This window comes from Corvus hawaiiensis, chromosome 7 (assembly GCF_020740725.1).
Source record: "Corvus hawaiiensis isolate bCorHaw1 chromosome 7, bCorHaw1.pri.cur, whole genome shotgun sequence".
Classification (NCBI taxonomy): domain Eukaryota; kingdom Metazoa; phylum Chordata; class Aves; order Passeriformes; family Corvidae; genus Corvus; species Corvus hawaiiensis.
This window is the reverse complement of record NC_063219.1, coordinates 34,852,943-34,866,458: the sequence shown is the minus strand read 5'-3', so window position 1 is coordinate 34,866,458 and position 13,516 is coordinate 34,852,943. Positions and strand designations below refer to the sequence as shown.

The window sequence follows — 13,516 nt, the reverse complement described above, 5'->3', positions numbered from 1 at the left end:
CTACAAAATGTGACCCAAGGTGTGGTCCCAGAGGTAACTCCTATCTTTAACTTCTTCACCAGCACAGGAACTTTGGATCCCGACTCAAAACGCAGCACAGAGAGATTTCTGCGGCCTATCGGAACGTCGCTCACCTGATTCTTGAGATCCAGCTTGGGGCAGGGACGACCTCCATTGTAGGGCTTCTCCTTCAGCCACTTGGATCGGACTCTCACCCCCGGTCCACAGGAGGAGCTGCAAGGAGACCAACTGGACCAATCGCTTAATTTGCAATCAAACGGGCAAGGGACCGTGCAAGGCTCTTCAATGTAACCTAAACCAAAAATTTAAGAAAGGTTTTAATCACCGCAACCGACGAACTCCGATCCTCTGATGTAACCTGTGCAACCAACACAAAACGACAACTTCTCAAGGAGAAGCCATTTGGCAGACTGACAACACCATCCAACGCGAGGTTACGGCACTATTTGTGAAGAACAGCAGTGACTAAAATTAATTTCTACGTGGTTTAGTCCAAGGAAGGCAGTGATAAAAGGGAATGATGTAGAGGACACATGCTGGCAAAAGTACCTGTTATGAAGCTGCTGGTCACCAATATGAGGCAATTACCTACCCTATTAAACTGTGGCCATGATAAATTCTGGAGAATTAAGTGCACAGCCCAATTCTGCACTCCTTCTGCATTACACTGGCCATCTCCAGAGCTGCCACAGGCAGGAGACAGACACAAGTTCTCTTCCCAGCAGAGAGAACCAGAGGATGGTGCAGGCGACAGAGCTCTTCTGGCAGCTCCCATCAGATGTGTGAGGGACCTGCCCGCCAGCTGGAGCAGTGTGGGATTCATTCTTGGGACAAGCAGGTGAAACCTGCTTCCCACATCTTACAAGTTTTCTTTATATCTCTTTTCAAATGCTTTGCTTATTCTGGGTTTCAAAAATGGCATTTTAAAGCTTTACTTTCACCTTAAGCTGCTTTGACATGAAAGTCCTCACAAGATCATCATCGCTTGAAATCACAACACCTGACATCTGCAGGACCAGCACCTTGTGAATTAAAACCCAACAGGTTCCTCCAAAAAGGCCCAACCCCACAGCTGTTTTAGGAGCTGGCATATGGGAAGAGACATTTTGAAGAGCCCAGCAGTGGCTGTGGAGCTCTTGGTGCGCAGAAGAGCAGTGGAAGGTGGCTGAACCCTGGGGGTCTCCAGGGAATTAGTGGCACCAGTCTTGGGTTGGCAGTGTGGAATAGTTCCTGCACCTTCCTGCTTACCATGCTGCGTTCATTCTCCCCCAGTTCCTATTATCTGCTTGTCATGTCTGTATGTATTACTTTAATTTAAACAAAAAAGAGATTTCATGTTATATCATGAAAGCCAGTGGCTGCTCAGATCAACCTTTATTAGAGGCAGCTTCATCCCTCTGACAGCTCTGGCAGTGATGGTTATGGAAATAACTGAATTTCACCCCTACCACATTTCTGATGTTTCTCATTTTTATGCTCTTTATTTCTGTTTGGTTTTCATCACACGAACACTCCCTCTTGATTCCTCACCTACAGAATACCAAATTAACTCATTTCGTGACTCTTTCAGGAAGGGTTTCCCCCCTCTACCCAGGTGACAGTCACTGCAGCACAGAGGGGAAAAAAACACCCAAACAACAAAACTCAACCCAGAAGCAGCTGCTATCCAAAACCCCCAGCCCCAGACAACCATGAAACACCAAGGTGGAGGTGTGGAGATTATTGTCATTCAGAGCTGGATTTACTGGCTGAACCATGCCCAAGCCTGCTGCTCACTCCAAACCAGAACTGTGTTACAGCCTGGGCATCAATGCACAGAAGCAATTCGCTGCCTCCTTCCTGCTCTTCATGCTGAAGTCAGTATCAAGAAAGGTTTCAGGCTTATTTAGGCATCCATCCCCTGGAAAATATCTTCCTTCTAGAGGTACAAGAAATACTGATGTTGCTTTTGTAAACAGTGCCTTAAAAAACGGCAGCAGCAACAGCTTCTTCAGCTCAATGATGCTCTATTTCTCCTCTCTTGATTCCTGTGATGGTGCTGTTCCCTGTTTCTTTACGGCGACCACCCCACAGCCTGACAGCTGCAATCATTTCCCCACATAACTCACGCTGTAACTCTTCTCTAACGCTGCAGACCTGTGCCCACACAGTGTGCCCTGGTTTTCTTTGCTGCCTCTGATCTCTGTCTGTTGTGGTGCCTCTTCACTTGCAGCTCCAAAGCCACTGGAATTGGGTATCTTAATTATTTCTGACTGAATCCATTCCAGTGATACTGGAATGTTTGAGATATTTCAACTTGGTATGCTTTGTATGCTCACCTCAGTGAGACGACACCCATGCACACACACACAAATATTTCTAAAACAGACTCACTTTTTTCCCCCAAATAAAACTCCCAAATATGCCTCTAATATTCTGTTCCATCTGCTTAGGTTGCCACTCAAAGCAATTCATAATACATTATGATAAGTAAAAGAAATTTTCTCATGATAGATTTATGAGAAGCATTTCTTAGGCAGTTCTCCAAAGAGTTCTGTTCCACCACCGTATGAAATATCATCTTTCCTTGGGCTGTGTGACAGCCTGGGTAATTAACTCTCAACAGAAACAAAGAAAGTGCCTTGTTTCAAAGTAGGATTAGTCAGAGGGGTTATCAACTTATCAGAGAAGGCAAAATGGGCTAAGTCTTTAGGCAGCTCAAGATCTACGTCTATAAAAAAAAGAAATATTAAAAAAACCAAAAAAAGAAATAGAACACAAAAAAAAAATAGAAGATGAAGGGAAAGTTATAATAAACAATCTTTCCTAGATATAGAAATAATCTGTCTAATATACAAAGAAGTTTTTTTACAATGAAGGTGGGGAGGCCCTGGCACAGGTTGCCCAGAGAAGCTGTGGCTGCCCAATCCCTGGAAGTGTCCAAGGCCAGGTTGGATGGGGCTTGGAGCAGCCTGGCCCAGCTCATTGCAGGGCGTTCACATGACAACCTTTAAAAGGTCCCTTCCAACACAAACTGTTCCATGAAGACTGAAGCAGCTGTTGTATCCCATCCCCAGGAAGTGCTGTGAGTTATCCCTCTGTGAACCATCCGGTGCTAAGAGGCCGCTCTTTTCTTTTTGAGTTTCCTCACCCGAATTTCTTAATTACATTAAATATAAACAAATACTGGCCAGCTACAAAGCATTACATTTCCATATAGTCCAGAGGAAGCTGATTCTCCACAGTGAACAATGCTACAAAATCAAAATGAGAACATAACTTTGCTTCCAGCTCTTCTCATAGGCTGCCATTTCTCTTCTACCAATCACTTAAAGTTAATCCTATGCTGAGATACTCATGGAGCAAAAATTTCATTCAAACAAAATTCTCCAAAAATGTTCCTGTGATGCACCCTCTGCTCAGACAGAGAACGACTTTATGGCTATCTTTTTATGATAAGCAGTAAATAACATTGTGCTCAGCTCATCCATTCCTGTGAGACCAGGATATTTTATTTTTCTGTAGGACCCAAGCAATGACTTGCTGTTGTCAGGGGACTAAAAAGACCCACAATAATCCTAGTTTTGGCATCCCTAGAAAACTTGTAGCTTTGGTGTGATGTACAATACTAAACAAACAAAAAACCCCAAGGGCAATATGCTATTAAAACAATCCATTAATAAAGAATTCTACATTCAGGCTACTATCAAGAGCAATATTCTTACTGTAACAGAATATTAATAAAGGAAATAACATTTTTGAGTTACTGTTGCTCAGCTTGGGGGACCAACTCAAGGCTGAGTTTACACAGCTGGTTTTGTCAGTGTCATCGTTACATTTCTCACATATCCATCACATCCCCCCTTTTTCTCCCCTCTGCAAAACCTGGTACCAAAGAATCATTAAGTTTCCAAAACCTTCTACAGAAAAAGATGTTCTGTGCTCCCCAACCCTATTCAGCCTGCTTTCCATGTGTTCTTAGATTATTTCTTGAAGCTTCCTTTAACCTCCTTTGTTTTTATTATTATTACTATTATTATTCCTCAAAATCTCAAACGCTGTTAAAATAAAGCTCATTTAATTCAGACAAAGCAGATGAGAGCCTCTGTCCTACCTGAACCAACAGCAGGCTCCTGAACACCACAGAGCTGGAGCTGCACACACAGATGTCACAGGAGGTAGTGACAAGAACCGGGTTATTTAAGTGGGCACTTTGAAACATGCTACTGGGAATTGGCAGGAAAAATTGATCTGGATGAGCAAATAAGCCTTTCCTATGTGTAAGTGCTATTGTTTTTCTACAGAGACACTGTCAACATAATGGGATGAACAGATGCATTTACCTAGGCTGCACAGCTCATTTTACTATGATTTATTCATAAAGAACAATGTGCTTGTTGCTCAACAAGGCACAAATGGAGTCCCTCTTCTAAAGTGTCTCTAACAAACAGAGCACCCACAGATCACACAGGAGGTCATGGGAAGGCTCAGACACACAACGTAGTATCCATGGCTCACCTCAATTCTCCTGTGCAGCCCAGAGGCAAAGCAACAGCAAGTGGGTAAAGTGAGGACCATGGTCTGCTGGGTGTCCTGGAATCACAATGGCTTGACTGGGAAGGGACCTTAAAGATCATCTCATTCCAACCCCCTGCCATGGGCAGGGTCATCTTCTGCTATCCCAGGCTGCTCCAAGCCCCGTCCAGCCTGGCTCTGGACACTTCCAGAGATGGGGCAGCCACAGCTTCTCTGGGCAACCTGTGCCAGTATCAGAGAGGCACAAATACATGGTGCAAAAGCTATTATTGTCCCATTTTTGCTGTGCCACCCAGCAGAGCCAAGGCAAGAGGAGGCAGCTGGGAGATGGGCTGGGGGACGTCAGTGATGCCACATGGGGCTGTGCTGGGAGAAGCAGGACATCTCTAGGTTTACAAGCAAACATCAGACACGCTTCCACCTGATTGTTGCACTTCCAAAAGATAAATTTGCTGTGGGTGTGAGGTCTGCACACAGCGTTAAACAACAGTGCCAGCAGCATTCCAAGAGGCTGGCTTAAAAGTGATGCGAAAATAAACATTTCTCCAGCAGCTTTGGAAACAGATGCCCCTCTAATTGAATTGGCTTTAAACTCATTTGTATCCTCTCTAACATATTTCATGGTTTCAATTAAGAAACTTGTAGCAGTTCTACCCTTGTTAGTAAACCTTGAGGTGCTTCATAAAACTCAAGGTCATTACTGTGAGAGGGACAATTCTGTGCATCACCACAGCTGCCACCGGCAATAACACTGCTAATTTCCCTAGGAGTCTGTGGGACAGGAGAGATCACCCTGTAACAAACTAGGGAGCAGCAGAGTGGACAGTGACACAGGAGAAATGCTTCTAATTACACAGACCAAAGGTAGAGGGGGAAAAAATGGATTCATTTTGCAATTAATATTTACATTCCCTTGGTTACTGACTGTGAAATATCACAAAATAGCATCAGTAAATCCAAGCAGTGCTAAAAATCTAATAGCTAAAGACTTTATAAGGGACACAGCATTTGGTGGGCCAAATTCTGCTCAGCTGAAGCTTTGGGATCTCCTAAAAGGCAAACCTCTTGCTTTACCTCAGGTTAACACTCAGCATGGAGCACAGACTGCAGCTCAGAGACTTAACTCCACCAGCTGACCATGTTCTACGGCTGAGGCTTTCCCAAAGTGCCAAGAGTAAGGCAGCCACTGGCCATGGGCCACGTGGCACAACCAAAGGCTCCAGAAGCTTGTCAGCTGCAAGAGAAGCACCTCATCCCAAAAAATCCCTGTTCAAAATCTAAATCCTGCCTCAAGGGAGAAAATTATTAACTGAAGGGAACTAAGCATAGTAAGTCTGGGAGACTTATGTTGCTAAAAACTTGAGTTGCAGCCAGAAAGGATTTAATCTTGCCACAGAACAAATGTTTAATCTTCTTTTTTTTATAGTACACAAGGATTTGAGAGATTTTATGCATTATTAGTTTGCTGAGAAATTTAGGAGATAATCTAATGAATACATTCAGTAAATGCACAGCCACTAGCAAAAATAACTTCCACATCAAATATTTTGCAAGGCTCAAATAATGGACCCTTAGCGAATTTATTCCCACTCGCTCAACAAAAGATGCACCCGCTCACGTTATCTCGTAGCAGACTGATTACAGATTCTAAATAGACCAGAGAGGACTTGTAAAAAAGGCTGGTAAGTTTAACTCAACATTATTGTTATTGAAATTCATCCAAAGGTTGGTTTTATTGCTCAATTTCAGAGTCTCTTTAAATCCCGAGGAGGCAGTTGGGTTGATGCTGACTTTGCATTATGATTTCTAATTTCTTTTGATTTTGCATTACAGTTTTCTTCCTTAAAGAACTTGCAAGCATACGCTTGGTGTTAGATACAAGCCCTGGTGGTTGATATATTTAATCTTTTAACTCAATAAGGAAATCTCCATTAATTAGCACTTTCCTTGTAACAGATTGCAGAACAAGCTGAGAACTCTTCCGGAGAAGGAGCTTTGTCTGCTGCCTTCTGCGTACAAATAAACAGAGCAAATAAATAGGACTTCACAGTGTACATTCATCTCACAGGGAACATGTGATGCTGGAGGGCAGAAATCCACTGCACAAATCTGTCCAGGCTCCAAAACCAACTGTGGGAATGATGCTCCCTTTTCCCAGGTGAAGGGCTGGGCCGGTTGCTTGGGAGCCCTGACATCTTAACGAAGTCCTTACTCAAATAAAAAACCATCCACTGGGATCAACAGCAGTTAGGGGAATAGCTCAGCTGTGTTCTGTATATTTTGCTTATCACTCTGCCACTGGGAAAATCATCTGCTTTCTTTGAACAAAACTGAGTAGTTTTTTTTTTCTTAGCAGAGATGGAATCCTCTATAGATCAGAAAAGAAACTCAGCCCATTGTACTTTATTATGGATTGTTTACCATACATATTTTTCAGGCTACTCAATTCATAGTACAAAAGCATGTTTTTAAAACAAACCTGAGACTGTTTATTTTTTATTATCATTATATTTTTTCAAAAAAACAAGACTCTTTTTAAAGCCTAAACACAAACTGCCCACCAAATTCCCTTTCCTCCTACACCCGGCTTCTCTCAGAGGCCTGATGGCACAGCAGCTCTGAAAATAGATGTGCACTGCAGAGTGCTCTGAAGATCGATACAGACTTGGGCAATTTGGACCAGGCAGGAAGCATCTTCCAGAGCCAAGGGTCCATCACTGGGAGAAAGCTGCTGCCAAATGTCACTGAAAGTATCTACCCCCCTCAGTAAATCATTATGTGTCCTGAAGGTCAATGGTTTCAGGTTCTGCTGGAGCACACTAAGAAACTCAATTTCAGAGTTTGGGGCCCTCTGTGGAGAGCATCTTTCTGCCAGTTTCTGAAGCCATGACATTGGGCACTGTCACCACAATATGCCACCTCATTTCTGCTGCCAAGCTGTGACCCCAAGACACAGGCAAGCCTCATTTAGACAACTTGTCTTGGATAACAACGTGATGGTTTTCATTTGACAGAATGGGACTCGCTGATGCATCTCCCTGCATCCCGATAATTAGGATGTATTCTGCATTACAATATTGCTTTTATTTCAGACAAAATAAACCACCAGATGACTCTGCAGAACACAGGAACACTAATTAGATCAGTGTGCAATTAGTATTATCAAGAGGGCTCACAGCAACATGATTTTTTTTTTTCTTTAAATGTGCATTCCTAGTTCTTTAATTTACAAACTCAAGGGGTTTTACCCAGTGTAAGGGCCTGTGTTCACGAGCAGGTCACACAGGCACTGGAAAGGCAGTGGAAGGTTGTGAGCCAGCAATGACCTCCACAGCCCTCTCCCCAATGTCACAGGAGGTGAATGACACAGTGACCCCTCCCTGCCACAGGAGGCGAGCAACACAGTGACCCCCCCAAATCAATACACTTAAATCAATACTCTGCCTCAATTCCTTCTCCCATTGACACTAAATGAGAAGCCCAACTGCACACTTTAATTATACAGGTGCTGTTTTAAGGATGCCACTAACCATTACCACCACCAGGAAGATCCCTGAGTGCTTTCCCAAAATCCAGGTAGCTGCTGCCAGGTCCCATCTGCTTGCATAAGGAGTTTCACTCCACCTATTTGAGGTCACCTTGCTGCAGAAGCATCTGACCTTAAATAAAGCTGTACTATAAAAAACATCTGATGAAAACACGATTTTAAGAAAGGGAACAGTCCTGGTTTTGCACAGCTCAGGCACAGGGCGAGCAGCGACTCATTTAGATGATGGAAAACCTTGAGAGGGAAACAGGACGTTTCTGTGACACAAGCAGGCCCCAGCACAGAGTATTGATGTACTGAATTTCTGATAGACTTTTGTTTCCATTTTGCAGTGTGACTTTGAGCTCTCTGGTTGTGTAGTTCAATCTCCTGTGCTGGAGGACTTCAGTGGATTCAGAAGCAGAAGGCAACATAATCCTGTTAAACAACATTATTTTTAGTGGTCACTCCCCCATGTTACCAAATACAAATGAGAGCCAAGATTTCACAGTGGGAATCTCTGTCTGTAGTGAGGGATATTAGAAGATTTGCAAACCAGGCTCTCAGTAATTTAATTTACACCATCCTCATTTGCAAACCTTGGAGGACAGAGATTAAAGTGTATTTCAGGCCCAGGAACAGACGAAGGTAGGATAAATTCTCAACTACTCGTCAGTATCACTGGGATAATCCTTAGAGTAGACCGAGCCGAAGTTTAAGTTTAATTAAGTTGCTTCTGAAAATCTTCAGAATACATCAGACATTAAACCCTTTAATGCTCACTGAACTCCACTACAACACCTACTATGTGTAGCTGCCACAGGGCTCCTCAACAGTGGTAAAGAATTGTCACTCTTCACTCAAAAATGATTTGTCATCCATTTATTTGCTTGAAAGTCCTGCTCATCAGAGCCATACGAAAGGCAAACAGATTAAAAAATGCTGCAAAAACCCCACGGAAGACATGACAGGAATCCTGTGAACTACCACCACATGTCACTTCCCAGTTCAGCCACACATCTCAGAGGGATCATGAAGCTCTCCATGAGCAGTAAAAGCACAGAGGTCTTAGGACTAGAATACTAATCCATGAACAGGATTAGGTTAAAAGGGTATTTCTTCATATTTCCAATATAGAATATTAAATGGAATGACACGTAGGGAGAGAAAAATGTTAATTCTAAGTCTGTCTTTGTATGGTAACATTTTATTAGAGCCTTGCCTCGTAACAGGCTGTATTTGTGACAAATGTGTTATTAAGGCCGAAGAGACGGGCCACATTTCAAGGAAATTCTCTTTCCATAGCCTGCTGCAGAAATCGGGGCAGGAGATCACCCAGTGCATTAACCTGCTATCACAGCTCTCCTAAAGCTCCCATAGACTATTTCTACACTGAGTCACAATTTCTACACTAAAAACATTCCTGAGACCCATAGAAGAGCTTTAATCAATCTGTAAAAAACTAAAAAAAAAACCCTAACTGAGCCTAATAATAGAAACAAAAGGGATGGACATGAGCAAGGGTGGGCAGAGGTGGTCCAGCAAGAGGTAGCTGACGGTGAATGTCAAACATGAGAAAGTCTGTTTGAGGTCAGCAAAAAGCCATTCCTTCATAAAATCTGGTACTGCCACCTCTTCAAAGGGGTCATTTTATGGAATGCAGCAAAAAGCATAAAAGAAATTTGGGCAAGAAGATAAGCAATAAAGATGTGTATTTAGAGCCAAGGAGTAACAGCAGACATCACTCTGACTAAATGCAGCACTTACAGAGGATGCTGCTCCAAAAGCCAAGTCTCTAAATGCTTTTTCTTAAGAAGCATGCTTCCTTTCTGAAGGAAGATAAAGACCTAGAAGAATGTGCATTTCTGTGTACTAATGCCTCAGGGGAAGTCTTACCTTGCTTTAAATAAGCTTCTTTGATAGCTAGTTTGACCCATTCAGAAATAACTTTTTTGATGGCTGTTTATCTTTGATTCTGTTGCCAGGAAAACACAGAGAACTCAATGTCTGAACAGTTGTCCTGTGATCCAATTTCATTTGATAAGTCTTTTAACATCCATAAAGGAAGAACCGTGGCCAAATTTTCTTATGGTGAACAGATTTTGGGGAAAAAAAAACAAACAAAGGGAAAGATAGGGAATAAATCAACATTCTTTGAGCACTGTTATGGGAGCAATATGTAAAAATCCTGTGCTCAAACAAGAAATGGAGGGCAGGTCCTTCCCAGGCTCTGTGTCTGTGTTACAGCTCCCCTGGCAGCCACAGCTGTAATAAAAGTGTCACCACACACCCAAGGAGACATGTAGGAATGTCGGAGAGAGTCCAGAGGAGAACCCAGCCAGGATTTCAGAGCTAAATTTGGAAGCTATTTAGCTGTGAGAGAGCAGAAAACAGTCAAAGGTGGCAGTGGCTTTGAAGAGTCCTGAAGTGGGAACTCGAGAGCAGGACAGTCAGTCCTGTGATCCAGCCTTAATTCCCACGCCAGGGGATGTGATAGGCAGAAAATAAGGTGAATTTTTAGCTGAAACTTCTTCCTCAAGCAGTCTTTGAAAAGCTTTCTAGTAGTAATACAGCCATTATTAAAATCCAGCCATGTAATAAAAAGGCCACAGAGGGAGACTATGCTGGTTTTGGCTGGGCTAGAGTTAATTTTCCTCACAGCTTCTGCTATGGGGCTGTGTTTTGGATTTGTGCTGCAATGTTGATAAAACAGGGATGTCTTTGTTATCTCTGGGAAGTGATTACAGAGAGCCTAGCTGGGTTCTGAAATTAACAGGTTGTACTGAAAAATGAAATTTCAATATAAAATGTCACTCAAACTAAGAATGAAATTAAACTTTGGACTATTTTCAAAAACACGGGGAAACGTCTGCTCAGAAAAGTTTCTGTTTCTGAAGATCTTCAAAATCAGGGATTTCTACAATTTCACTCTTCAAAATAAAATTTACTAGATGTGGAAAAATGTATGCCACAGTAATTACTACAATTGATACACGTCCAAAAATAAACAGGCATCTAATCAATGTTGCATTTTTAACCTTTTCTTTTTTAAATTTTTCCCCCAAAATTGCTACCTTGTAGGAGCAGCAAGTTTGCTTTCAGGCCAGGATAGACGTGACTCACATTCTTTTAATCTATTAGGCTCTGCTTAAGGCGTTTTGAGCTATACAAATATAAATCTGCAGAATGCTTATTCAAATCTAGGGATTAAAAACTACCTGAAAACAGCTCATTTTCTCCTAAAATGGGGGATGTCAATCCCAGTATTTTCATTTTAGGATGGGTTTGTCCACCAGCAACTGGAGCACATCCAAGGAGACACTGCAGTGTTGAAAGCAAGGAGGTATTTGAGCATTCCTGCTGTGCCCTTCATAAATTCAGAGATAATTAAAGCTTTTTAAGGTGAGTGCAGGTCGCAGCTAACCACTCTGTGATTTAAAACCAGGATCTATGTGTCTGTTGTGTCTTTTCCCTCCAGGTTCCTGTTGTCGTGAGCACAGCAGAACTTGAATAGGATAAGCACTCTTCATAAATTCCTGCTTTCCATAAATCGCCCGTCGGATCAAAAGCAGAACCTCCATGCAAGAGCACAGAAATCTCCAGCCTTTGATTTGGAACAGATGAGGCACCCTATGTTCCTCTAAGATTAAAAAAACCCTGTTGGCATCGCACACAAGAAAGAGAAGCACAGGGATGACGGGAAATCATTCAAAACAAAGGAGATGGAAATTCAAAAATAGCATGAGCAGCTCAGATGACAGATTGAGAAGCGGATGAACTGCAATTAAAAGGACAATTTCATGGCCAAAGAGGATGCTCCAGACACCAGTTGGAAAATGGAGACCCTCTGGACCAGCAGTGAGCTCAACACAATATAAGCAGTCTTCTGATAGGAAGTGAAATTAGGCAAACTACCAAATTTTGTAATGTAGTTAGAGATAGTTACCTCTATCCATGATTTCATAAGTGCATTTCCAAATTAAAGGAAGAAAAACAATGGTGAACCAAATCTGGGAGAAAATCACCACCTCAATTGGAAAATGCAGATCACTCACTTCTCAAGCTTATTAAATGGGTGATCAAGGAAAAAGGTGACACTACCAAAATAAAGCAGTTTATCATAAAAGCCAGCCATGAAAAAAAAATGGAAGTGTACTTTTTTCCTGGAGAAAATATTAGTTATAGAAAGGAATAAAATTCAGAAAAGCCTGTGATTTGTATTTTTAAGCTTCTCATATCTAATGATCATGAGCAAAAACATAATTAATAGCAGTGAGGGTGGGTAAATCAGTCAGTTGTGACCAGTGTGCTAACTTCAGCTGACCCAAAGTGTTGACACCAGTCTTTCTCAGCTCTGGTGGGTCAAGCCAGAGGTCCCTCCCCACAGCCCAGGTCTCAGATCCTGACAGAAGAAGCTGTAGACCACAGGGAAGTTGACAGAGAATTTCCAAAATCTGTCTTCACTGTTTCTGGACCTTGGGATACTCTGCATGTGGTAACTACACCAGTGGGGAGAAAATACTGATTTCCAGCAGATAATAGGCTCAGGACAGCTGGAGTCTAGACTGCTAGGAAACACAGATGAACAGACTGAATTGGGTTTTTAGTTAGGTTCCCCTCTCGCCCCCCAAGTTGCAAATGCAGAATCACTCAGAAAAGTCAGCGTAAGAGCAGGGCCTCAGACTCTGAACCCTTCTGAGCAGTTTATTTCCACACCAGACTCAAACTCACAGTACATTCACTTGACAACTTTGATGCACTCACATAACAGGTCACATTGACCAAGTGAAATAAACCCTACTCAAGTCTAAGTTCACAAGGAAAATGAAAATCACTGCAGCAAGAAGGCAAAAGCCCAGAATTTGCCCTCCAGAAAAACTACAAACTGACCTATTCTGTTCTACACCATTGTGTACTCAGGACATTATCAAATCTGGGACAAATTTACTCCTACTCTAGAGGCACAATTTACATCCTTACATCTCTCTTTCTACGTTTTGCAGTTCTTCAAAAGGACCCACCAAAGAACTGAGGTCTAAGCCTTACAACTTCTCACTTCTGTTCTGGCTCAAGGGAAAGGAAGGAAAAGCACTGTCCTGCAGAAGGAAAAGAGCAGGCAACAAAGAGAAGTCCAAAGACCTGAAAGGAGTAAAAGAGGAATCTGCTTATCCCCACCTCATAAAGCAAGAACAATGCCCAGATATCAGTGATTGGCATTCAATATACAAGACAATGGATTAATTAGCCATAATCATGGCCAGCTAGCAAATGTTAAAAGGTCACTTGATACTAACTGTGAGCAAGACAAACTGAGCTGCTTAAAAAAAACCACTGTCATGAGTAATTTCTCAGGGCTTAGCAATTCTGCATGCTTCTGTAAATTGCTCTTCTCCATTATGGTTGAAAAGCATTCTGCTAATTATTAATTGGATAATGATTTGTTTCTATCGCTAA

At 42.3% G+C, this 13,516-nt stretch overlaps 1 protein-coding gene across 7 annotated transcripts in view; it reads right to left on the bottom strand.

The window, feature by feature from the left end:
- THSD7B (thrombospondin type 1 domain containing 7B) overlaps positions 1–13,516 on the bottom strand; it is a 299,255-nt gene that overhangs the window by 76,624 nt on the left and 209,115 nt on the right. For all 7 annotated transcript variants that reach the window (XM_048309745.1, XM_048309748.1, XM_048309749.1 and 4 more), the window contains exon 16: positions 135–313. In XM_048309745.1, coding sequence (XP_048165702.1) covers positions 135–313 — 179 coding nt within the window. The remainder of the gene's footprint in view (positions 1–134; positions 314–13,516) is intronic.